The sequence below is a fragment of the Bos indicus x Bos taurus genome, chromosome 3, assembly GCF_003369695.1.
Source record: "Bos indicus x Bos taurus breed Angus x Brahman F1 hybrid chromosome 3, Bos_hybrid_MaternalHap_v2.0, whole genome shotgun sequence".
NCBI lineage: Eukaryota > Metazoa > Chordata > Mammalia > Artiodactyla > Bovidae > Bos > Bos indicus x Bos taurus.
Window position 1 is genome coordinate 76970043 of NC_040078.1, and position 24537 is coordinate 76994579.

The 24537-nt window shown below is 37.6% G+C and overlaps 1 protein-coding gene across 1 annotated transcript; it reads left to right on the forward strand.

Moving 5' to 3' along the window:
* The first annotated feature begins 781 nt into the window (after nucleotides 1–781).
* RPE65 (RPE65, retinoid isomerohydrolase) lies at nucleotides 782–22393 on the forward strand. Its single transcript, XM_027538360.1, has 14 exons — nucleotides 782–844; nucleotides 1987–2069; nucleotides 3272–3422; nucleotides 4892–4999; nucleotides 5103–5244; nucleotides 9766–9913; nucleotides 11298–11379; nucleotides 11618–11750; nucleotides 11855–11994; nucleotides 12682–12811; nucleotides 18970–19084; nucleotides 19183–19277; nucleotides 19387–19498; nucleotides 20792–22393. Exons 1-14 carry the CDS (start codon nucleotides 834–836, stop codon nucleotides 20941–20943), a joined length of 1602 nt encoding a protein of 533 aa, XP_027394161.1. The 5' UTR covers nucleotides 782–833; the 3' UTR covers nucleotides 20944–22393.
* Nucleotides 22394–24537: the final 2144 nt, after the last annotated feature.

Below are 24537 nucleotides of genomic sequence, written 5' to 3' on the forward strand. Positions count from 1 at the left end.
AAAGAGTGTGGAAATATGAATGGAATATTGCTATTTACTTTCTGAGTGCAGCACATGTACCAAGGAATAGGAAGGTGACGTGGAGTTCAGGCAAGCTTTAGTGACAAGCAAGGATATCAAAAGGGGTTCATCTGCAGCACATCAAAAGAACACAGCTGAATTCCTCAGCCTGGTCAGAAATGGGCCCTGAAAGGGATCAAAAAGGTGACCAAAGAGGGTGAGAGGTACTGCAGTGTGCTTCTATAACACTCCATACTTCTCCAATCATAGCACTGATAAAATTTTATAGAATAGCTTGTTAGTTTCTTGTCATTCTTGTACAGATACAAGATCTGTGAAGACAGAAATAGCTTATCCATGCCTGCTCCATAGACAATGAGTAACAGATATTTTCAAAAATAAGTAATTGAAAGAATAGTGAATGAGGATAAAGACGAGGGCATAGAAGAAGAGGGAAGTGGGCACCAGAGAAGGATGCCAGGTTCCCGTGGGGTGACACGGATCAGTTCAGGCCTGATGCTAGCCACTACCACACAACTCCTTTCTTTCTAATCCACTTCTTGTTCTCTTTGGGAAGGATTGAGGTCTCTGGAAGATGGCCAAAAAACAATTAAGCGAGCAGCCAGCCCAAATTAATGCTCAAGTATCAGAAGTATCTGAGTGCTGAAAGCCACTTCTGTTTTCCCTCTCTCAGCTGAGGAGGGTGGGAACAGGTTCCCAAAGCCATCGCTCCTTTCAGGGGGATTTAGAAGGCATATAAAGGCCCCTGGCTGAGGACTTGCTTCCTCAGTCCACAGTTGGTGCCAGAACTCTCAATCCTCTACTGAGAGAAAATGTCCAGCCAGTAAGTATCTCTGGGAGATTTTTTTTATTAATGCCTTAGTGTGTTGATGGTAAATGAGCTATTTCAAGAACTCCTGAAGACAACTGATGATCCATTTAAGGAAAGCCTTGGGTCTTGGTGGGAGAGTTTGTTTCCTCCTATATACATATTGAAGCAAATATCTAGAAGGAAGATCTAAGTTACAGTGGGATTTTTATGGCTTGGAATGGTCCTTGGAAGCAGTAGTGAGCATGAAGATTCAATGAGGCAGACCTGGGTTCCACTTCTTTTCCAGTCATTTCCTAACTGTGTTATCTTAGGCAAATTACTTTTTAAAGTCTAGGCTTTTCCATATATAGGATAAGTAGTACTTACCTCATTTTGGTGCTGTGATATTTAAATGAATGAAGAGCATAGAAATTCCTTTTGATGGTATGTGGCACATAGTAAATGCTTAATAAAAGATAACGGCCTAAATTAGGCAGTCTTGTCAGAGCTCTCACTCTAAGAAGTTATATGAGCCAAAGTGAGAAGGAAGAACATTAAAAAAAATATATATGTATATATGACCTAAATATTCTTGTCTGACTACTTTTAAAATGTAGTGAAGCTCTTGGAGATTGGTGACAAAACAAGACAGTGGGAAGAGATGATATAATATGCATGAATAGCAAAGGATGAGGTATTGACCCCAAAACCTGTGGTCTCCCAGTTCATAAGAGGGAGAGGAATGCAACTGTCTGGGAGTCAAGAGAATGAATAGTGCAGTAAGCTAAGGGTACTGACATGGTAGGATAATTCTGTGGGAAGGACTTGGTCAGGAAGAGAAGTGACAATGATAATGGGATTTATTGACTTGTCCTCAGAAATATGGGAAAACTGCAGAAGGCAAGTCAACTGTAATATTAAAAGGGAATTTCCTTGTCATCAAAGGAGAAAAACCAACCTGGGCCCCTTTGCCAACGTGATACATTCTGCCACCTTTCCCCGGTTTCTACAACCACCACATCTCCTCCCAAATCACTGTACTCCCAGCTCCAGCTAGACTGGCAGTACACACCAGCATTGAGTAGAGGACATCTTTTCTCCTGGAGCTCTGCCTCTGTCTCCATGGATTCCCTGAGATTCCACATGAACTTCTTCCTCATATTCCACCATTTCAGAGTTGAACATCCAGCTGGTGGTTACAAGAAACTGTTTGAAACTGTGGAGGAACTATCCTCACCGCTCACAGCCCATGTTACAGGTTGGTCTCAGCTTTCTTGAAGCCATCTTCTCTTTTTTGTCGAGAAAGCCATCTCTCTTTGCTGTCTCCTTATTCATTGGCATCTCTCAGCATAGGTACCCCTGTGGGCTACAAAGAGAGGAATCTGGGGATTTGGGCTTTTTATACCAAGAACCCATTTCCCCTTTTCTTTACTTTTCTAAAATATATATTTTAAAAATGCTACCTAACTGGAATTCCTTAACTACTGGGACTATACCTTTGTCATCTTTAAACTGTCTCCTCCCAATTGCCTCTTCTGGAAAATAGAAAAGATGAACCCAATGCTCTTTCTCAACTAGATTCTGATGTTAACAGTCTAGATGCTAGCAATCAAATTAATGGTGTGTCTTTGAGCTGAGCCATGTCTTCTTTTCAAATTTTTATCAGAAATATAAATCTGTATAAAGTGGACTGCTGAAACTGAGCTGTATGAAATAATACATTTCGGGTTGGAGAGTTGACAAGGATTAAACAAATACTGCCATATGCTATACTTTCAAAGGACCAAAGGGCACAACCTGTTTAGACTGAATGGCCTTAAAACCTTTATTGTGTGTCCCTCATTTTGCAGAGAAGGACACTGAGGCCCAGAGATAGCACACAGCAAATCCTGAACCAGAATTCAGGTCTCTGACTGCCCTGTGTACTTTCTGCTACAGCAAGGTGACCTTTATCTGGACAATAGCCATATTCTCAAAGGAATTTAGCTCTGTATTTTAAAAGCCAGTATCCTATTGTTTCACAGAAATGGTTTGTTCTATTGACACATCTTTTTTTTAGCATCTTGATCTCTACTTCTAATCCATTCCTCCTGTATCAAAAAATTTGAAAATTTTTCTTAAAAGTAAGATGGTAAAAATGCAAATGTATTGGTAGCTGGGAAAATCTGTTAGATGGAGAATCCCTTTCCATTCTAGATGTTATTCCCTGTCTCCTTCCAACCTTTTGTTTAAACTCAGAGATGCTGCCACATTTCCCACCATTGGTCGCCTAGAAAAAAGAGAGTCAGCCAGCAGGCATTTGCTGAGAGCTACCCCACGTAAGAGCTGGGAATGGAAATCACTGCCAGCTTTAGAAGTAAAAGGCTGCCCATCCAGATGTCTTATATAATTACTGCTCCTTACCAGGGGTGAGCAGAGCAGGTATAAGAAACAAGATTCTGTGTCTCGCTTTCTTCACAGGCAGGATCCCCCTCTGGCTAACCGGCAGTCTCCTTCGATGTGGGCCAGGACTCTTTGAGGTTGGATCGGAACCATTTTACCACCTGTTTGATGGGCAAGCCCTCCTACACAAGTTTGACTTTAAAGAAGGACATGTCACATACCACAGAAGGTAAAGAACACTAGGTTCCACTCCCCTTCCTAGGGTTGGGGCCTAGCTCAGCTCCTCCTTGCATGTACTTTTTAACCTCCTGAACCCAAGAGGAGACTTTATATTCACCTCCATTCAGAATCCTCCTGGGCCATGAGTCTGCATGGACACCTGGGACCTATAGGACAGGATAAAGAAACAGCAAAGAACTAGGGCTTTGGGCTCTGACATGCCTGGCATCAAATCCTATATGCCCTAGATACCATTTGCCTAGGTGGGTGCCCTTTGGCAAGTTGTTAACTTCTACTTCTTTGTTTTGTCATCTATAAAAATGGGAGAAGTAAAAGAATTTACTTCAGACTTTATTACAAGGATAAAATGAGAACACAGTGCTTAGTCCATCAGAAGCATTTAATAATAATAATAGTCATTTTATTATTATTAGACCATGGATTGCTTGATTTCTTTCCTTTTTTATAATCAGAAAGGCCAATGGGAAGGAGGGAGGGGGTGTCACAGAGCAGGCAAGGACCAAATATGTCATAATAATACCAGGAATAAGTTTTCTAAAAACAGGAGATGGTTGCTAAAAGGCTTGAGGCCCTAAGCCATCACTCCAACTTCATTACAAAGACTCATTAGCACCACAATAAATACTTTGTTTTATGTTTTAATATTCAGGCCTGTTAGTGGCTTTGTTGATCACCACAGATTTCAGGCATTCTGAAGAGACATCAAAAGCAAGAATAAATGGAGTCTTGAAGTAGTTGGGATAACTTGGACTGTTTTAGAAGAGAAACAGATCAGGTCAAGCAAAAATTTAGCTATGAAAGCTTATTTTGGAGGTCAGAGAAAGCCTTTATATGCCTTCTAAAGACCTTGGTACTTTTTCCTCTTCACAAAAGTACAAAATCAAATTTTAATTGGCTCTCCACATGAGAAACCCTAGGCAACGTATGCTGTCTAGTCTGGGATATGGTTGAGGAGGTCTGCCTGTGTAAGAGACTGGATTCAAAAATATCTACTTTTAAAAGTAGCAAAATAAAATTTTAAATTAAAGAAAAACACTAGAGGAATATAAGTAAGATTGAAGGAAATCTAATTCAGCACACCATGTTCTATACCTCCCTGCTCAGTGTAGGCTGGTGAGTCATAGGCTACAGGAAGTCAGAGGCCCAATTTGAACTATCCATGGGGCTGCATGATATTATATGGAAAAGTCATATTTTCTGGCTCAGGCTATATATGCCAATCATCAGCTTCTCTGAGCCTTGATTTCCTCATCTGTCACTGTGAAGTTTATAGTTGAAGCTCATGGCACATTGTCTTCTTCTCCTTCAGTCACCCCCAAGAAAGTGACTTAACTCTTCATTCTTCATGTTGTGAATTTATGATTCTTGATAAGGGCACATGAATGACCTTCTATGCTCCCCAGGGACTACACTAATTCCCCTTCTCTGTGACTTTTCCCATGTCTCAATGTCCTTCAGGTTCATCCGCACTGATGCTTACGTACGGGCAATGACTGAGAAAAGGATCGTCATAACAGAATTTGGCACCTGTGCTTTCCCAGATCCCTGCAAGAATATATTTTCCAGGTTTCTGAAACCCAACTGCATGTTATTAAAGACATTTTACATTAGCCATTTTTCTCTCATGGCTTGAAAGTTACTGGACTAAAAAATCCATTTGCTTCTACAGGTTTTTTTCTTACTTCCGAGGAGTGGAGGTTACTGACAATGCCCTTGTTAATATCTACCCAGTGGGGGAAGATTACTATGCCTGCACAGAGACCAACTTCATTACAAAGGTTAATCCTGAGACCTTGGAAACAATTAAGCAGGTAGGACACAGTGCTCAAAAGATATTGCTTAGGAATTTAGAATTTGTACCTTAGAATTAAGTACACTATACATTTTGTTTGGAAGAATATGAGAGCCAGATAGATTAAGTTTCAAATCCCTGCTTTGTCATCAACTACTAGCTATGTGACATAAGGCAGACTTTTCTTCTCATCTGTGAAATTTTAAATATTTATTGTGTTAATTAGAGGAAAACTGTATAAAATGCCTAACATATTTATTTGTGACACAAGTATTAAGTCCCTTCCATGTACCAGAATGTATGCTAGATGCAAAAGATACACCAGTGAGTAAGACAACACAGTCCCTGCTCTTCATGGTTTTTATAGGCTAGCATGAAACTGGCACATTTAATATTGAAAAGATTAAATTCATGGTTCTAAGAAAGTGTGTTGCATCAATTTTACACCTTCTTATAGAACTTCTTGTTAGAAATAAAAGCCATACCTTAAATGAAAAAGCATAAAGAAACACATGAGCAATATTAGAAAGTGATAAATTTTGCTGAGATATGAGGCAGTCTCAGTGCAGCATTCAGTAAGACAGATCTACATTTTCAACCAATGTTTATTAAGTTGCAGCTGTTTTCTTTTCTTTTTTTTTTTTGCTTTGTGAATTTATTTTTTAATTATTTTATTTTATTTTTAATATAAATTTATTTATTTTAATTGGAGGCTAATTACTTTACAATATTGTATTGGTTTTGCCATACATCAACATGAATCTGCCATGGGTGTGCACGTGTTCCCCATCCTGAACCCCCCTCCTACCTCCCTCCCCATACCATCCCTCTGGGTCATCCCAGTGTTTTCAAGGCATCATTCTTGCTTTCAGAACACTTAACAGCTAGGTGGAGAAATCAATTAATATATTACTTAACTATAATAGAACACAGAATATAGTAAGTCCTTTCACAGAAGGAAACCTTCTATGGAAGTGCATATAAAGATTACTTCTAGCAGTGTTGAGGTGTGTGAAGTGGGGCAGATCAAGGAAGGTTTAAAAGTATTGTATTTGAGTTAGAAATTAGAGGGAAGGCAAAACTTCATTGAATTTGGGAAAAGAGCATTTCAGATATAAGAAGTACCATGACCAAATGAATATAGGTGGGAAACTGGAGAATAAAGAATAATTTTTTTTGGCTAGAATTGCAGTATTTCTCAATGGAGGTGGCATTGGCATTGGGCCAGTGGCACTTCATCATTATGGGGACTGTCTCACCTATTGAAGAGGTTTGACATCCCTGGTCTCACCCACTAAACACCAGACATGTCCTCAATCATTGCACAAACCCCAAATGCTCCCCAACATTTCCACTTCCCCACTAGGGGACAATAGCACTTCTAGGTGCAAACTAATGTTCAGAGCATGGCATGTCAAGGGTAGAGTGAAACCAGAAGTTTGAATAATTGACAAAAATTTTGAATAAGTTGTTTGGTTGATGGTAAACTACTGAAAGTTTTTGTTCAGACAAGTGGTATAAGCAAAGCTTTAGGTTATTTAATCTGGAAGCTATGCATAAGCTGTATGGGAGGGCAAAAGAACTAGGAGACCAGTTGGTGGAACCGAAGACCAAAAGGAGAAACTGAGTGTAATAGGAATAGAAAGGAAAGTAGTCACAACACTGGGTCTCAATACTACAGGCTGATTTATAATCCCACAGACTGTTTACTAAGGTTTAACATATTCTCAGCAGCTTTTTCTTGGTTTAGATGTATGTTTGTAACCACATATGAGTGTGTGTGTATTTACAGAAGTTCTGAAACCAAGTTTCTAAACTACTCTTTTGACTTTGACAGTGTATCAGATTGCCATGATAATTTAATTGGAAGTGTGAAGTTCATGGTATGGCTCCGGAATAGACTTTATTAGGAGTCAGGTTTCATTGTGAGCAGCACTATACCCTAACTTCATATAAAAATGTAGTTTTAAAATTTTGAGGGTTTTTTTTGTTTGTTTATTTGTTTACCATGACTGAAATAGCCTGCTAACAAGTACCTTTGCCTCCAGACTGATTCCCTTAAATACAGCTTCCTTAATTCAGTAGAAGCAATTTTTTTCTAAAATGCAAGTATAAATGTGCTATTCCACAGTTTCCAAGATAAAGTTAAAACACAGACCTTTGTGGCTGGCCCACTTTTATTTCTCCTTCTCCATGTGTGCTCCTCACCACAGCCATACTGAATGACTAGACTTCCCCAAGCAGCATTCACTATTTACAACTCTATGCCTTTACAGTAAGGTTCCTGCTTCCTGGAACACATTGTTATCCTGCATCTGACTGACTTTTACTCATCTTTCAACATGAGTTGGAGTCATCACCCTTGGGAAGCCCTACCTAATCTCCCAGTTTGGGTTAAATGGCTTTTCTTTACAGATATGGTTTTGCACTTACTACACTTATTCCAGCTCATCGTTCTAGTGTTGTTGTTCAGTCACCCAGTCATGTCTGACTCTTTACAACCCCATGGACTGCAGCATGCCAGGCCTCCTTGTCATCACCATCCCCCAGAGTTTGCCCAAGTTCATGTTCATTGTATCAGTGATGCTATCCAGCCATCTCATCCTCTGACACCCTCTTCTGCCCTCAATCTTTCCCAGAATCAGGGACTTGTCCAATGAGTCATCTGTTCATGTCAGATAAGCAAAATACTGGAGCTTCAGCTTCAGCACCAGTCCTTCCAGTGAGTATTCAGGGTTGATCTCCCTTAAGATTGACTGGTTTGATCTCCTTGCTGTCCAAAGGACTTTCAGGAGTCTTCTCCAAAACCACAGTTTGAAGGCATCAATTCTTTGGCATTCTGCCTTCTTTATGGTCCAGCTCTCACAACCGTATGTGACCACTGGGAAGACCATAGCCTTGACTATACGGACCTTTGTCAGCAGAATCACATTTCTACTTTTCAACACACTGTCTAGGCCTGTCATCTCTTTCCTGCCATGAAGCAATTGTCTTCTGATTTCATGGCTATAGTCATGGTCTGCAGTGATTTTGGAGCCCAAGAAGAAGAAATCCGTCACTACTTCCACCTTTTCCCCTTCTATTTGCCATGCAGTAATGGGGCCAGATGCCATGATCTTAGTTTTTTTTAATATTTAGTCTTAAGTTGGCTCTTTCACTCTCCTCTTTCACCCTCATCAACAGGCTTTCTAGTCCCTCTTTGCTTTCCACCATTATAGTGGTATCATCCACATATCTGAGGTTGTTGATGTTTCTCCCACCTATCTTAATTCCGGCTTGTAACTTATCAGCCTGGTATTTCTCATGATATACTCAGCATATAGGGTGATAGCAGACAGCCCTGCTGTACTCCTTTCTCAGTCTTGAACCAATCAGTTGTCTAGTACAGTGCTGTCAATGGAACTTTGTAGACAACATTTCTATATCTACATTGTCCAAGTGCTGTTGAATACATGGATGTGGCTAATGTGACTGAGGAACTGAATTTGAAGTTCTATCTAATTATGATTAACTTACATTGAAATTGCTACATGTGGCTACAGTATTGGATACTGTCAATCAATACTGAAATTTTCAAAAGTAAGGACTATCTCTGTTTTCCTAGACACTGACACAGCATCTGGCATATAATAGAAGCCCAATGAGTACTTGACAAATGACTGAATGAATGAATGTCTTGCCTAATATTTAAATGAGTGCTAAAAACTCCCTAAGCTTTAAAACATATTCTCTTAATCAAAGAGAAAGAACTTTGATTAGATAAATATATAATCATGGATTATTTATTCAATAAATCTTTACCGAGTAGGTCCCAAGCAGAAATTCTAGTACTCTGCATCTTTTGACAAGTCACTTGACCTCTATGATTCCTCAAGTTCTCCTTATGTAAACTGAGAGATTTGTGATAGATTTATGGTTTTGAATTTTTTATGAGAATCCAAAGTCAACTAAAGTACTGAATCCTGTCTTCAGAAGTTTCCATTAATTCCAGGAATTCATGGTTCCCCTGAAGTCTATTTAGGTTAAGACTTTCTATACTAGAATTCTGAGGTTTATTTCAGTTCCAAATTCATCTACATGTAAGACACTGGATTTGGTATTTAGGTTGTATCATACAAAATTTGTATTTTTGGAAAATGAAAATTAATAACTATCAACATGCAGTTCAATGTAATTCAATAAGGAAAATGTAAAGACGTTTCAGGATTAAAATTTATCACTGTTTGAGGACAGCTTGTATGTACAAAAGGAAAATAACCAACCAGAGCAATGCATTGTCTACATCAACAGAAGAACACAGTCAGAGAGAATTTAAAGATTTCAAAGGCATGAAGGGTCAATGTGGGGGTCAGAGAAGAGCTCTGCACTAAAGTTGGAACTTCCACAGGTTTGAAAGAAAGTAGGACCCCAGAGGGATAGAAGGAAGAGAAAGTGCACTTAGGGTGAAGGTGCAGATGGTCGTGGTGAGGTCAGACTGAGGGACCAAAGATGCAATACAGTTTTTCTCTTAACATGGGTGATATCTCTTTTCTTTCCATAGGTTGACCTTTGCAACTATGTCTCAGTCAATGGAGCCACTGCTCACCCCCACATTGAAAATGATGGGACTGTTTACAACATTGGTAATTGCTTTGGGAAAAATTTTTCAATTGCCTACAATATTGTAAAGATCCCACCACTACAAGCAGGTCAGTTTACCACTTTGACTCTTCTAAAACAAGTATCTATAATGTGAGAAAATTACTGGAAATACAAGATGTCAGATCAGAAATATGAGGACTGCACTATACGGACTGTTAAATTACTTTCAGATTTTCAGAAAACTATCCTCATCCTCACCCTACGAGGGAACAAATACCTAATAGCACCATAGTAGGAAATAACAAATTGCAAATACAAAAAGCATGTGGCCATGTTCTGTTCTACAGTGTTTCAAAGATATAGTGTATATGTGACTTCGATCATATAAAATTTAGATTCAAATCAAGCAAATAGTTATTGAGCATTTATCCATGTGCCAGACAAAATTAAGTTTTCAAACAAACATATGTATGTATATGAAAGTGTATTTAGTATTTTATATGTATTTAATTCCCAAACAAAACCTTTTAACTCATACGTAGACTATAGAGAAAGAATGCTAAAACAGAAGAGTACTCTTTAGAATTCTTCATTCATCCTCCATTCATTGTCAGAAATTTGATATTGATCTTGTTAATAGAATTATTTGAGTATATATGGATTTTTATTTAGTTTTTGCTTAGTATAATTTGTGAAGTTTAGATCCTGGACCAGCAGCATCACCTGGAAACCTGTTAGAAATACAAATCTCAAGCCCCACCTAAGGTAGACTGAATGAGTAACTCTGAGGGTGGGCCCATGCTCAGTATTTTCAGAAACTCTTTATGTATTTCTGGTGTACACTAAGGTTTAAAGACACTGCCTTAGTAGCAAATAAACTTTAATGTGCTTAAGAATTATTGTATAGGGCTATTGACACCAAAAGGGCTTCTCAGGTGGTGCTAGTGGTATATGCCAATGCAGGAGACATAAGAGACAGGGGTTCGATCCCTGGGTCTGACAACCCACTCCAGTATTCTTGCCTGGATAATCCCATGGACAGAGGAGCTTTATGGGCTACAGTCCATAGGACTGCACAAAATCGGACATGACTGAAGGGACTTAGCACCCACAAACAACAAAACCACATATTCCATAACTTTACGGCTAATTTAAGAGATTGTAAAAGTCACTTTGACCATACTAAAGTTTTGCCTTACTCCCTTGACTTAGAACCCACCTCCAGTTAGTAAGATGTGACTCCACTATACTCTATCTACCACACACTGTTTGAGTGCACTTTCCAAATCTGCTGCTATTTGGATTTTCCTGGGTGATTGCAGCTCCACATGAAATTTCCCTCAGAAATGCCAGTGACTGAGAAAATGGAAATAAACTCTTTAAAAAATCAAGATCTGAAAATGTATTTCTTTGCTCGCATAAGCTGTTCTAAATGCTTTGTATTTAAAAAAAGAGGCTGTTCCACAGCCTTTTAAAACCACTTTATTTCAGACAAGGAAGATCCAATAAGCAAGTCAGAGATCGTTGTACAATTCCCCTGCAGTGACCGATTCAAGCCATCTTACGTCCATAGGTAACTCGAAGGCCTGCTATGAATCTTCAGGAAAACTCAAGTTTAAAGATCTGCTTTGCCTACCTTTGATACCAGTCCTGATCATGACATTTTCTTGCAGAAACCTAAATTTAAATGTAATTAATTTCATGTAGGCACTGTTGATTCATATAACTGAGCATACCTCATGTGTACATATTTCTCTGTGGTTTGAGCATCAACCCTTCCCACTCACAAGTTTATTTCTGTTTCTGAACAGTTTTGGTTTGACTCCCAACTATATTGTTTTTGTGGAGACACCAGTCAAAATTAATCTGTTCAAGTTTCTTTCTTCATGGAGTCTTTGGGGAGCCAATTACATGGATTGTTTTGAATCCAATGAAACCATGGGGGTAAGTCTTACATTTATTTGTCAGGTTTATGATTCCAAAGAATATGTGTTTCATAATGCATACTTTTTTTCTTTTTAAATGCATCAAAATATTCTCACTTTTAGGTTTGGCTTCATATTGCTGACAAAAAAAGAAAAAAGTATATCAATAATAAATACAGGACCTCTCCTTTTAACCTCTTTCATCACATCAATACCTATGAAGACCATGAGTTTCTGATTGTGGATCTCTGTTGCTGGAAAGGGTAAGAGAGCACATTGAATGAATAAATGTTACATCTCCAGTTGGTCCTGGAAATCAGGTTTGTTTGTTTGTTTGTTTGTTTGTTTGTTTCGGAGATACTGCTTTCAACATTTAATCTGAATTATATATTTTAAAAGTATGCTTAAGTCACAAAATATGATTGAAAAAGCTGTAGGGAGTTTAGGTAATCAGAAACACAAACTGAACCTCACAACCATGGTTAATGATTGAAAAGTGCTCAGGTCCATGAAACAGACCTAAAAATAAAAGATTCTATGACTTGATGAATGAACTTAAACTTAATTTCCCTCAAATTTAACAAGATCCTTTGAGGAGCCTTAAACTGCATCTACTCTGGGTTTGACTTTTTTAAAAAAAGATAGACATACTTTCTTCAGAACAGCAAGTCACTAAAAGAGACAGTAGCCCCTAAAGACACAGACAGAATGGTGATAGAGAAACAGAGCAGAAAGTTTCAAAGGCTGCTGTTATTTAAACATATCCATGAAGCAGAACTCTTTTCTCTACCCAGAGTGGGCAGAAGTGGTTCCAGTATACCTGAGTCTTTAGGAGTTTCTAGATTGAAGACTAAAGAAGAGACAGGCATTTCTGCTTTTAAAAGACATGCATCATGTCTCTAAAATTATTTTAATTGTCTGTCCTCACATTTGACTTCTTATTTTTGCAGATTTGAATTTGTTTATAATTATTTATATTTAGCCAATTTACGTGAGAACTGGGAAGAGGTGAAAAAAAATGCCAGAAAGGCTCCTCAGCCTGAAGTTAGGAGATACGTACTTCCTTTGAATATTGACAAGGTAAACACCCTCTACATAGATTTCAGATATAACAAGAATGTTTCATCTTTCTCAGGATTTTTTCTCCTGCTGTGTGTTTATACATAAAGGCTCAAAATTTCTGAACTGGAAGGGACTTTAAAAATTAGCAAATTCAATTCCCCTCATTTTATAAGTGAAACTGAAGCTCATGACTTAGCAAAATCCAGTTATGACAGAGTCAAAGTGAAAACTGGTTTTTTTTTTCAAAATCCTTTTAAAACTGATTGCTAAAAAACAAACAACAAAAAACTGATTGCAATCCAACTGGTTAGAACATAAACAAAAACAGTGGAATAAGTGGGCGAAAATAACTTAAAACAATAGGTTGGTAATCTTTGAAGGCTTTTAGGCTAGGCTAAAATGTTTGTGTTTTATTTGACTGGTCGTAGGGTATTAAGGATTTTGAGTAGAAGAAAGACATATTCAGAGTTAGTGAACTGGGTATCAAGTGTACTGACTCTTCTAGTTGTCTCTCCTGCTAAATGTCCAGCCTCCCTGAGCAAGTCTCTCAATGAGCAAGTTACCCCAAAGTTCAGTTGCCTGCTCTGAAACCTAAATAAATGGGACTAAATAATAGCTAGGTCATTTGCTGTTTTGATTTTCTAAAATAAGGCTGTGTCATGTGTAAGTAGTATTGGAAGTGAAGGAGAAAGATAGGGACCTGAGACTGGAGACAATTTAAATTACTCAGGTGCCAGAAAAGTGTAGTGGTAGTAGCAACAGAAAGACAAAAGTGAGTGTTCCTACAGCTAGAATAAAAAAGGATCCTACATTTGACTGGATGGCAGAATGAATTAAGTCTTAGACATGCAAAACCCTATGTGTCTAGAGTGTTGATACCTTTGGAAATAGGAACTGCAATAGGCAGAGCAGATTTGGAGATAAACATGAACTGTAGAACTAGGAGGAAAGGGTAATAATGAGTAAAAGGGCTGACTGGAAGACAAACCCAGGTTGACCGGGGCTTCCAGCTTTCTAGTGTGTGATTTGGGGCAAGACATTTAGTCTTTTCACATCCCCTTTCTTTATGGACTTTCCTGGTGGCTCAGAATTTGCCTGCAATGCAGGAGACTCAAGTTCAACCCCTGGATTGGGAAAATACCCTGGAGAAGGAAATGGCTACCCACTCCATTATTCTTGCCTGGAGAATCCCACGGACAAAGGAGCCCAACAGGCTACGGTTCATGAGGTCGCAAAAGAGTTGTACACAACTGAGTAACTAACACTTTTATTTCATTTTCTTTATCTATATCCACCATACAGGATTTTTGTGATCAATAAATGAGGTGATATATATCAATCTCTGAATATAGTCCCCCACATAAACTAAGTGTTAAATAATATTCATTATAATTCTCATCAACAACAAAGAAGTATGAACTTCTCTTGCTAGCAATGTCTATCCTCATATATTTGATCATCATTTCAATGCCAATAACTATTAGCTCTTTTCTTCTAACCCTGCTTTGTATCACAAGGACCTGCACTTCCACATGAAAGCCTACCAGATATCTTCATGAAGATGTTGTTGATCATCTAGAGCTAATAGTTATTGGCATTAAAATGATGATAAAATATATGAGGATAGACATTGCTAGCAGCAAAAGTTCATACTTTGAAGTAAGTATTCTAAAAGAAACTTACAAATTTGTTGATTTTAAAAAATGAGGAACTTGACAGCCAGAAAATGTTGAAAGAAAAGATAGCCAAGCACATAAGTTGGGGAAACACCCATGTACAGAAAGTGGTAGGAAAAGAGGAATCATAAAAAGAAAGAAAAAAAAATCACTAAAGGGTCCTAGTTACAATTAAGAGAGGAAAATGCCACATTGACAAAGCAAGAGAGGGTTTCATTGATGTCCACTGCTACATATAGGCAAGCTGGAAAAAATGAAGCTAAAAAAAGGAGCCAAAACCCAGATTTAGTGACCTCCAGGAGAATAGGGAGAGAGGCAGAAATCAGGTTTCAAGCCACAGTGACAATGTGATAGCAATTACTATAGCCTGTACTTTTAAAGTTTGGCAATAAAGAGAAAACTAGATCATAAATTAGAGAAAGAAGAGATAAACAAATTGAAGGAGGGGCTAAGGAAGGGAAAGAGTATAAGATGACTAAAGCTTCAGGTTTAGTGATTGAAATAATGGTGATATTTTTAAATATATCTTTCTTATTTTTGAATAGGCAGTGCATTTAATCGGTCAGAAAATCAAAATGATCTAAAAAAGTTTGCACTGAAAGTGTCACTCCAACCACTGTCTGCATCCATTCCATACCATTCCTCTTCACTTCTATGTGTAACTTTTAATGTCTTTCCTTTGCATTTGTTTGTTTATGAAAATATAAAAAAATGTCAACATAGAGAATTATTATTCCCACTTTTTACACAAAAAGTAACTTTCTATATCCACATTTTTATTCCTTGCTTATTTTCATTTTAAAATATATATTGAAGATCTTACTTTCTTCAACCACACAGTGTTCTTTTTTACCAATATGCTGCAGTCCCTCACTGCTGAGCAACAGAGTCATTTCCATTTTTTGACTGTAACAGATAATGTCACAAGGAATAACTTTGTATGTATGTTCTTTTATGTATATGCAGATATAGCAATAGGATAGACTGTCAGACGTGAGTTTGCAGTATCAGAGGATAAACACATCTGTTTAAAAAAAAAAAATAGTGAGAGGGAGAGTGAAAAGAAGGTGCTGGTTTGGAAAGCAAAGATGATGTTACAGATCTCTTACATTAAAAAGCCTGAATTTAATAATAGAAAAAATAAGATACAACAGAGTAAAATCATTAAAGTTACAGTCCCATAAGTAATGTGTTCAACATCAACATTTGAACTAATTTTTTTTTCTTAATTCATACAATGCTACAGATCATAAGGACTCACTATGTTGGATCAATTGTTATTTCCAGGTCTTCTATATGGAGAGAGAGAGAGAGACATATATAAAATTTTCTTTATTTTGCCACCTTTAGGTAGTCATATATCAATATGTATATATACATACATGCTGCTCTCTGCTTCCCAACATCACCACGAAGAGCCTCGAGGTCACACTTCACGGAATCTTACAAGATCCATTCCTCACCTCCTCTCTCTTCCCAATTCTGAAAATCTTTCACTATTTCCTTTTAGTTCATTGTACCTCACCAGAAAAATTCTATCTATCCTCTGCTCAGAAGGTTCCTTCCATCTTATCTCTTTTACCAAAAAAATCTGATACTCTCTAGGACACTGGTCTCTTCAGCAGCAGTTTCCAGGAGTAGCAGTTTCTCCCCCAGCCCTTGTACCACTGGGCCTGGAGTTGGAACACTTGTTCCCCTTTGCTGCTTCCAAACCACTGATCCTTCTGCCCACCCTTAAAATCTTTCAATTTCAAATCTCACTTCAACTAATTATATACCCAAGTGGTATGTGTACATATATATATATATATATATATATATATAACCCTTCATTATTGTTTTCACATACTAATCACCACTCCCTCTTCTTTTGGCTCAGTGTCACACTCCCCTCCCTGATCTACTTCCAACAATCAGTGATTTCAGTATACACATCATAGATGATTCTTCCAACAGCCTGGCCTGAGTTCTTTGACATCTTCCACTGATCCATCTGTCTTCCATTCTGACTCAGCCACTCACTTCCCAAGTCATACAATTGACCTTGCTATTACCTTTGACTGTGCTTCTATCATAACCTTGGTTCATACAGGACACATTCTGACTTACCTTTCAAGATTACCAACCCTATTACAATTCCCACCAGAACCTCCAATCTATTGAACCTGCTCACCATCTCTCACTCCTCTGAAGACTTATCTTACCTCCTTATTCAGGTAAAATTTCATGATCATTGTAATCACCCCGTTGAGTAGATCCTCATTTCTCTTGCCACTTTCTTACTTTATAGAATTTATTTGTCAAAGTCATAAATCTTAGTTAAATTCAACTCTCCACCCACTCCATGCTTATACCTCTAAGGCTCAAATTAAGTGCTAAAAATACACAATTGTGTTAATTGGCCCATTGACCACAAACCTTACTGCAACATTTCCCAACTTCATTTTCCTAGTTAAGTATTTCACACCCTCCTCTCTCAAACTTCTAACACATCCCACCTCCACACTCATACTCAATTAATGACTCTGTTTCCTCTTTTACTGAAACAAATGAAAGAAATCAGAAAAGAATGTAGACTCCTGCCACCACATCTACCCACCCACCAGCATCTGTACTCATACTGAATTATCCATCATCTTATTCAGAACTAGTCTTTCCCATCCTTCCTCACCAACTCCAGGACATTATTCTACAACTCTCCCACTCTGTCATATATTTGTCATTAACTCATGCATATCATGCTGTTATTTTGCCTTCTTATAAAATCCTTCTCTTGACTCTTCTTGCCCCTTCATTTATCCCTTCTTTCCTGTCTTGTGGCCCCTTTAATGTTGGAGGGCACCAGGACTCAGCCCTTTGTCCTGCTTCTATTTGTACTTTCACTCCTTTGTAAAGACTCATGCCTTAAAGCAACCTGCACTTCCACTTCCAACTTCCTCTTAACTCAAGATTCTTATATGTTATTGCCAATGCTGTCTTTATTTTGATGTTCAGTAAATATCTCAAGTTTAATAAGACAAAACTCAAACTTCTTCTCTTCCCCTACAAAAAAATTTATCCCTCCTTCAGTAATCCCCATCTTTATTGTGACAACTCCAACTTTTAACTATTTGGGCCCAAAAACTTGGAGCCATCCTTGACTTCTCACTTAATTTCATGCCTGTTCCCTATCCAGTATCTTACCTATCAGGAAATCCTCTGCTCTGCCTTCCATTCCTCACTAACTTCAGTGCCACTAGCCCAGTTTGAACCATTGTTTTCTTTTGACTAGACTACTACAAGACAGACTGGTTTCCCTGATTTCACACCTGCATATCCCCTATTCTTAAAGGGATCTTGACAGAACAGCCAGACTGATTCTTTTAAAAATAAATGATAGCCTTGCAAACTCTTCTGCTCATCTCTTGCTCACAGGAAAAACCCAAGTCCTCACAATGACCCATCAGGCTCTAACCAGTCTGACCCCATTATACCCTTCTACCTTCCTCTCCTGTGTTCTCCCCCCAGCTCAGCACAGCCAACCTGGTCTCCTTAATGCTCTTCAACCACACTTGACAACACTCCTGCCTCACGCGTTTGCAATTTGTTCTCTCTGCTTAAATGCTGTTCCCCAGATATCTACATTGCTTCCTTCATCTCATACAAGTTTTACCCCAAATATCACCTTATCAATGAAGCCCATCCTGACTACCTACTAAAATTATAAATCACTTACCTGTCACACTTCTGATCCCCCATATTCTGCTCTGTTTTTCTCTCCACATTCATGATATACTAAACACTTTATCTATATTTATAGTTTTCCAAATTAGAATGTAAACTTCATAACAATAGGAACTCTGTTCTCTGAAATATCACAAGTGCCCAGAATAGAGTCTAGTACAAACCATGTATTCGGGTATTTAATGCAAAACTAAATGCATATGTTCTTTGAAGAGCTCATGATATTCATTCCTTTCATAATATAATCTGAAAAATGACGTGGGGGAAATTTCGGTATCAAGAGATCTTAGAAAACATCAGGTCCAGTAGTTTTTTCATTTGTTTTCTTTTTTGACAACATAAGGATATGATATTTTTCCAATAAAATCAAAATATAGCTAACTTTAAAGGAGATAAACATTGTATGGATACCTAGAGGTTGAAGTCTTTGTTACTGTGAAGCAAAATACTTCTTTTTCCAGAGCCACATCCTCAGGGCCCTATATGTTCTTTGAGGTCAGTCTCATTTCACAGATGAGAAGACTAAGGGCCTACGAGGTTATATTTCTTTTATATATCACTGACTTTCCCAGTGATACACAGTCAGTGACTGACATGGACATGGGCAGCTTTCCCAGTTGTGTTCTTGGTCTCGCCCTTCTAGAGTTTTCTGTACTGATTCTTCTACATGTTGACTTAAGAAATGAAGAACTCAGGAAACTAAACTTGGAAACTGTTCTCACAGCTGCTTGATTTTTATTCCTTGCTCACTGAGGTTTCTGTTATCCTCTTTCTTAGGCTGACACAGGCAAGAATTTAGTCACACTCCCCAACACAACTGCCACTGCAATTCTGTGCAGTGACGAGACCATCTGGCTGGAACCTGAGGTTCTCTTTTCAGGGCCTCGCCAAGGTGAGATGGTATAGGAAAAAACTTCACATGTGAGAGAACAAAATGTTCCACTCAGAGAGAGTAACTGAGTTTTCCTAAGCGTGTATTTTATTTTGTAGCATTTGAGTTTCCTCAAATCAATTACCAGAAGTATGGTGGGAAACCTTACACATATGCATATGGACTTGGCTTGAATCACTTTGTTCCAGACAGGGTAATTAATCCCTCTTCCTAATATTCGAACAGTACTTGAATCATATGTAAGTCAAGTAAAGCATATTGACTGACTAATTTATTGACTAATTTTTCTTTCTTATAAGCAGCTCTGTAAGCTGAACGTCAAAACTAAAGAAACCTGGGTATGGCAAGAGCCTGATTCATATCCCTCAGAACCTATCTTTGTTTCTCACCCAGATGCCTTGGAGGAAGATGACGGTAATGAGAGTAATAGATGTGTCTGAACCCTCTCTTCTCATTGGAGTTCATATAGTTAATTCACTAGGAGAGGAGTTATGTTGATTATTTCCAAATGTTCAGAAATAATCCTTCCTGCTATTGAATAGGACAGCACTAAAGAATGTAAATGTGTTTGAAAATAAGTTTTATCTTATGGTCAGGTTTCATTAGGTACTGTTGGAAAAATGCTTAGAGCACCATCGGGTGTCACGATGGAATATCAGTATCTGCTCTAGATGGAGGCGAGAAGGAAGAAGGAGCAGCATGCTATCTAGGTTTTGCCTTTCCAGTCCAAATACATTTCTGAAAAGAAATAGGGTTCTAAGGAGAGAAACTGAATATTCTAACTGATCCAAGAGAATGAGGCTTTGAGATTCTGGTTCTAGTTTTTCATTTTAGTAAGCTGAGGCTAGAAGGGGATCCAGAGCAACAGTCTATAAAACAGCAATTCAGATACACTCAACTACAAAGCTGGGACAGCAGGGTAGGTGATACTCTCTGGGATTAAAATATGGGAGACCACAGAGAAATGAATAGAATAAAGAGTTTTAGAGCCATTTTACACTAAGTGATTTTACATTTGCAGTGCATCCAGTCAAAACTGCAAAAAGTTTGTTCCTATTTTGTTTGATGGAAGTAAGCATCCAAGCTAGGTCTTGGAAATTGTAGAAATAATGTACCTTACTGTTTTGAAAATCTTTAATATATGTTTCATTTGATTGTCACAACATTTTTTGCAGTAAGTAGAGCAGGTGTTAAATCTTATGACACAAATAAAAACACAGAAACATTCATTAAATAAGAATTCAATGAATATTTACTGTGTTCTAACCATTGTGGTAGGCTATCAGGATACAATGGTGGGCAAGAAAGACACTATCACTCCCTTCCTGGAGCTTATAGTCTAGGGGACTTGAAAATTTAACATCCCTCTCATGGTTGCCATGGGCTTTGTTGGTGACTCAGGCGGTAGAGAATCTGCCTGCAATGCAGGAGAGTACTCTTGCTTGGAGAATTCCATGGACAGAGGAACCTGGCTGCCTACAGTCCATGGGGTCACAGTCAGACATGATTGAGCAACTAACACTTTCACTTTCATGGTTGCCACACAGCCAGGTGGCAGAAGAGTCAGAACAAGCTATCAGGTCATCTGTTTTTCTTTATTTCTGAGTGTAATGTCTCCTGTATTATTTCAATGATATTTAATCTATGGCTCTGGGCTTTTTTTTTTTTTTTAAATTCAACACTGCCTTATTAACTTCTCATTAACAGGTGTAGTTCTGAGTGTGGTGGTGAGCCCTGGGGCAGGACAAAAGCCTGCTTATCTTCTGATTCTGAATGCCAAGGACTTGAGTGAAGTTGCCAGGGCTGAAGTGGAGATTAACATCCCCGTCACCTTTCATGGACTGTTCAAAAAATCCTGAGCACATTCTAGCATGACATGTTTCTGGTGACAAAACACAGAGAAACGTAGTTAGGTCTGCAATCAAATTCTGTTTAGCTTTAGCCTGCTGTCTATAAGGGTTTTAACTTGCAGATGCATACCGTTTTGCAGTATTTTACAGAAAGCACAGAGTTGAGTAAGGAATTCCTTTTAAAAAAGTGCTTATTTAGATAATCGTACTTCGTGAGACAGGCACATCATAACTAAAAACTCTTTATATATTTACAATCAAATAGAAAATGAATGTGAATTTATTAAACTGTTTTTCATTCCTATTATAAAAGTGTATTTTAGGCACCCATCTACTCCTATTACTTTTTAACATTTAAAAGCCAAAGTCCTCTACAGCTGATATGTATATAGCTTTGCTGTGTCAAGGCAGCATCTTGGAAAAAGGCTTAGTTACTAAATGTCAAATCAAACTTCTTCTCAAACCAGGGACTTTGATCTAAGACAATCATTGTAATTGTATGCACATATGTATTATTATTCAAAGATTCTCATGGTTTAAACTTTAATATTTCCATTTAATATAGGCAATTATTACTATTTCTGATTTTACAGTAAGGAAGCCTGTTTCTAAGTCACTGAGGGCTGTCAACCAAATAACTTCTCAGAGATTACATTATCTATTAGAAACTTATATAACATAAAAGCAATTACATATAGTAGTGACTATTTTTTTTAAATAGCATAAAATACTTACAAACATAATTGCTGTTTAAAATCAGATTATGTGGATAATAATGTGTATGGGGGGGTTATACTTTGTTGCCTCTTCTGCTTAATTACATTTAAGCACTGTGCACCTGACTGAAGAGAAAATGAGAAAATAGAAAATACTGTCATTAATGTTCAGATATGAATATAGTTTAAGCACTTTTGTTTTTAAAATTATTCTTTTCTGAGATACATGTTGCAAAAAAAATGAAGATTGACAAAAATTTTTATTCTATATCTTAATCCTGTTTGACTAAGTAAAAACAGCTTGAAGGAACAGACTGACTTGGGTACTTGATGCATCCATTTGATTTCTTTATTTAGATAAAATGCAAACTCATTTTTTAAGATTATAAGTACTCATTAAAATATACTTTTCAAAGAAAATCTAAAATTGCAAAAAACAGAAATTATAAAGTAAAATCATACAGAGCTCATCTAAGCACAACTACTGGTCTTTTCCATCATTTCCCATGTGTGGCTTTTTAATGTAATCATTATTTCTTTGGGAGTAATTCCTAGGTAAACCTAGATATCTCAAAAAAAAAAAAGAAAAATGCCATAAAATAACATGGAAAATGTGACTGTAGATAAACATCAATCTGCTGGATTTTGTCTCTAGATGTGGCACGTGAACTTAATTCCACAAAGAAAGCTATTCATACATTTATTTTAAAAATGCAAAAAATAAATTACTGAATAATTACCTAGTTTTGTGCTTATTTAAGTCTCTAAATTTAAGAGAATTCCTAATACTGTCACTTCCCACACTTGCCAATCAGCCCCTGCCTTCTTCCCATTCCTTTTCCACAGGAAAGTCTGGCAGTTCTTTGTGCCTGCTTCTCCAGTTGGAAGATCCCACTTTGAGCTCTATGCTCTGTGGAGATAGCCACAGTGTTAAGAAGGGAGAGAGGCACATCTGACTAAAGGAACATTCTGTCAATACCTTTTCACCAATTGGATTGAATATATAATCATTGCTGATATTATACCAAAAAGGCTTAGGAGCTGCTTTACAAGTGCAAAGATAGAACATGAGTTTTAAAAACTTAAATTAGGATAAGGGAGATTTAAGTCAAGCAGGAAGGATTAACTCAGAAATTCAGATTGAAAAAATTAGGTAACCTGATTTCTAAGTATCAAAGGTATTCATCTGGAGGAATCTAGAGAATCATGTCCCATCCAAAAACAAATAAATATGTTTTAATGGGAAAATTCAAATTAAGATAAATAAACCTATTAGTAAGTAGCTACTTTTAAAATAAGTTGTTTGAAGTCAGCTTTCTTCCATTTCAACACCCTATTTGTCATAGCACAGGAGAAATAATAACATCTTTGAGAATATAAAAAAAGTAATTAGTAGCTGATAATTGCCTCATGACAATCTAGACAGAGTTCCTATCAGTCAATTCAGTTCAGTCGCTCACTCATGTCTGACTCTTTGGACCCCATGGACTGCAGCATGCCAGGCTTCCCTGTCCATCACCAACTCCCGGAGCTTGCTCAAACTTATGTCCATTGAGTCAGTGATGTTATCCAAGCATCTCATCCTCTGTCATCCCATTCTCTAGCCTTCAATCTTTCCCAGCATCAGGGTCTTTTCCAATGAGTCAGTTCTTTGTATCAGGTGGCCAAAGTATTGGAGTTTCAGCTTCAGTATCAGTCCTTCCAATGAATATTCAGGACTTATTTTCTTTAGGATTGACTGGCTTGATCTCCTTGTTTTCCTCAAGGAACTCTTAAGAGTCTTCTCCAACACCACAATTCAAAAGCATCACTTCTTTGGTGCTCAGCTTTCTTTATGGTCCAACTCTCATATCCACACATGACTACTGGAAAAACCATAGTTTTGACTATATGGACTTTTGTTGATAAAGTAATGGTTCTGCTTTTTAGAGTTCCTATACTATATTCTAAACCAAAAAAAGATCAACAGGCAGCAAAGCCAGCCTACCTTCCAAGAATTCTGTGGCTGTTTTATTCTATCATCTACAATCTGGCTGAAGAATAAAATGCAGTGCTTTCTTCTGTAAACACATAAGAGTGATCAATGATTAGGATTAAGAGAAAATGTCTCCTAAAGGATCCCTTAGGGAATACCAAATCAGTCTCAATGGGAAAACAATCTCTGAAAGACAGGAGAAGAAGAAACTTATACTCATTGAGTGCCTTTTACTTTTACAGAAAGGTGGAAATTACTCCGAATATTATACCCACCATGATACTATCTTCACCATTTTAAAGATCAGGAAAGGGAGGTCAAGTAACTTTTCTAATAGTCACAAAACTCAAACTGAAATCTAAGCCTATCAGTCCTTCCATTAAAAATTTGGTTTCTGATGCTTTCTAAAATATTTCTATTAATTTAAAATTTATTTCAAATACAACCACTATCATACTACTCAGTCATCAAAGTGAAGTGAGTGAAGTTGCTCAGTTGTGTCCGACTCTTTGCGACCCCATGGACTGTAGCCCACTAGGTTCCTCAGTCCATGGGATTTCCCAGGCACGAATACTCAAGTGGGTTGCCATTTCCTTCTGCAGGGGATTTTCCTGACCCAAGGATAGAACCTGGGTCTCCAGCGTTGCGGGCAGATGCTTTACCATCTGAGCCACCAGGGAAAGCTGGGAGCAAATAAAATCTTTGACAATTTAGTAACTCCTACTATTGATAGTGGGTCAAATGCTCCTTGAATAATAGTAACCAACTACCAAGTATATATTATGCCAGGGATTCCACTAATTAGTCTGTAAATATATAGTTTTGATAATGCTATTTTGCAGGTGAAGTAAAGCTCAATAAAGTTAAATAACTTGGTCAACTTTCCACACAGAATGAAAATCTGATTCCAAA

Bases quoted from the DNA above. Each gene is read 5' to 3' on its own strand.
- RPE65 (XM_027538360.1), top strand. The intron at 11,995-12,681 runs GTAAGAGAGCAC...TTATTTTTGCAG, and splicing joins GATCTCTGTTGCTGGAAAGG to ATTTGAATTTGTTTATAATT. The intron at 12,812-18,969 runs GTAAACACCCTC...CCTCTTTCTTAG, and splicing joins TTCCTTTGAATATTGACAAG to GCTGACACAGGCAAGAATTT.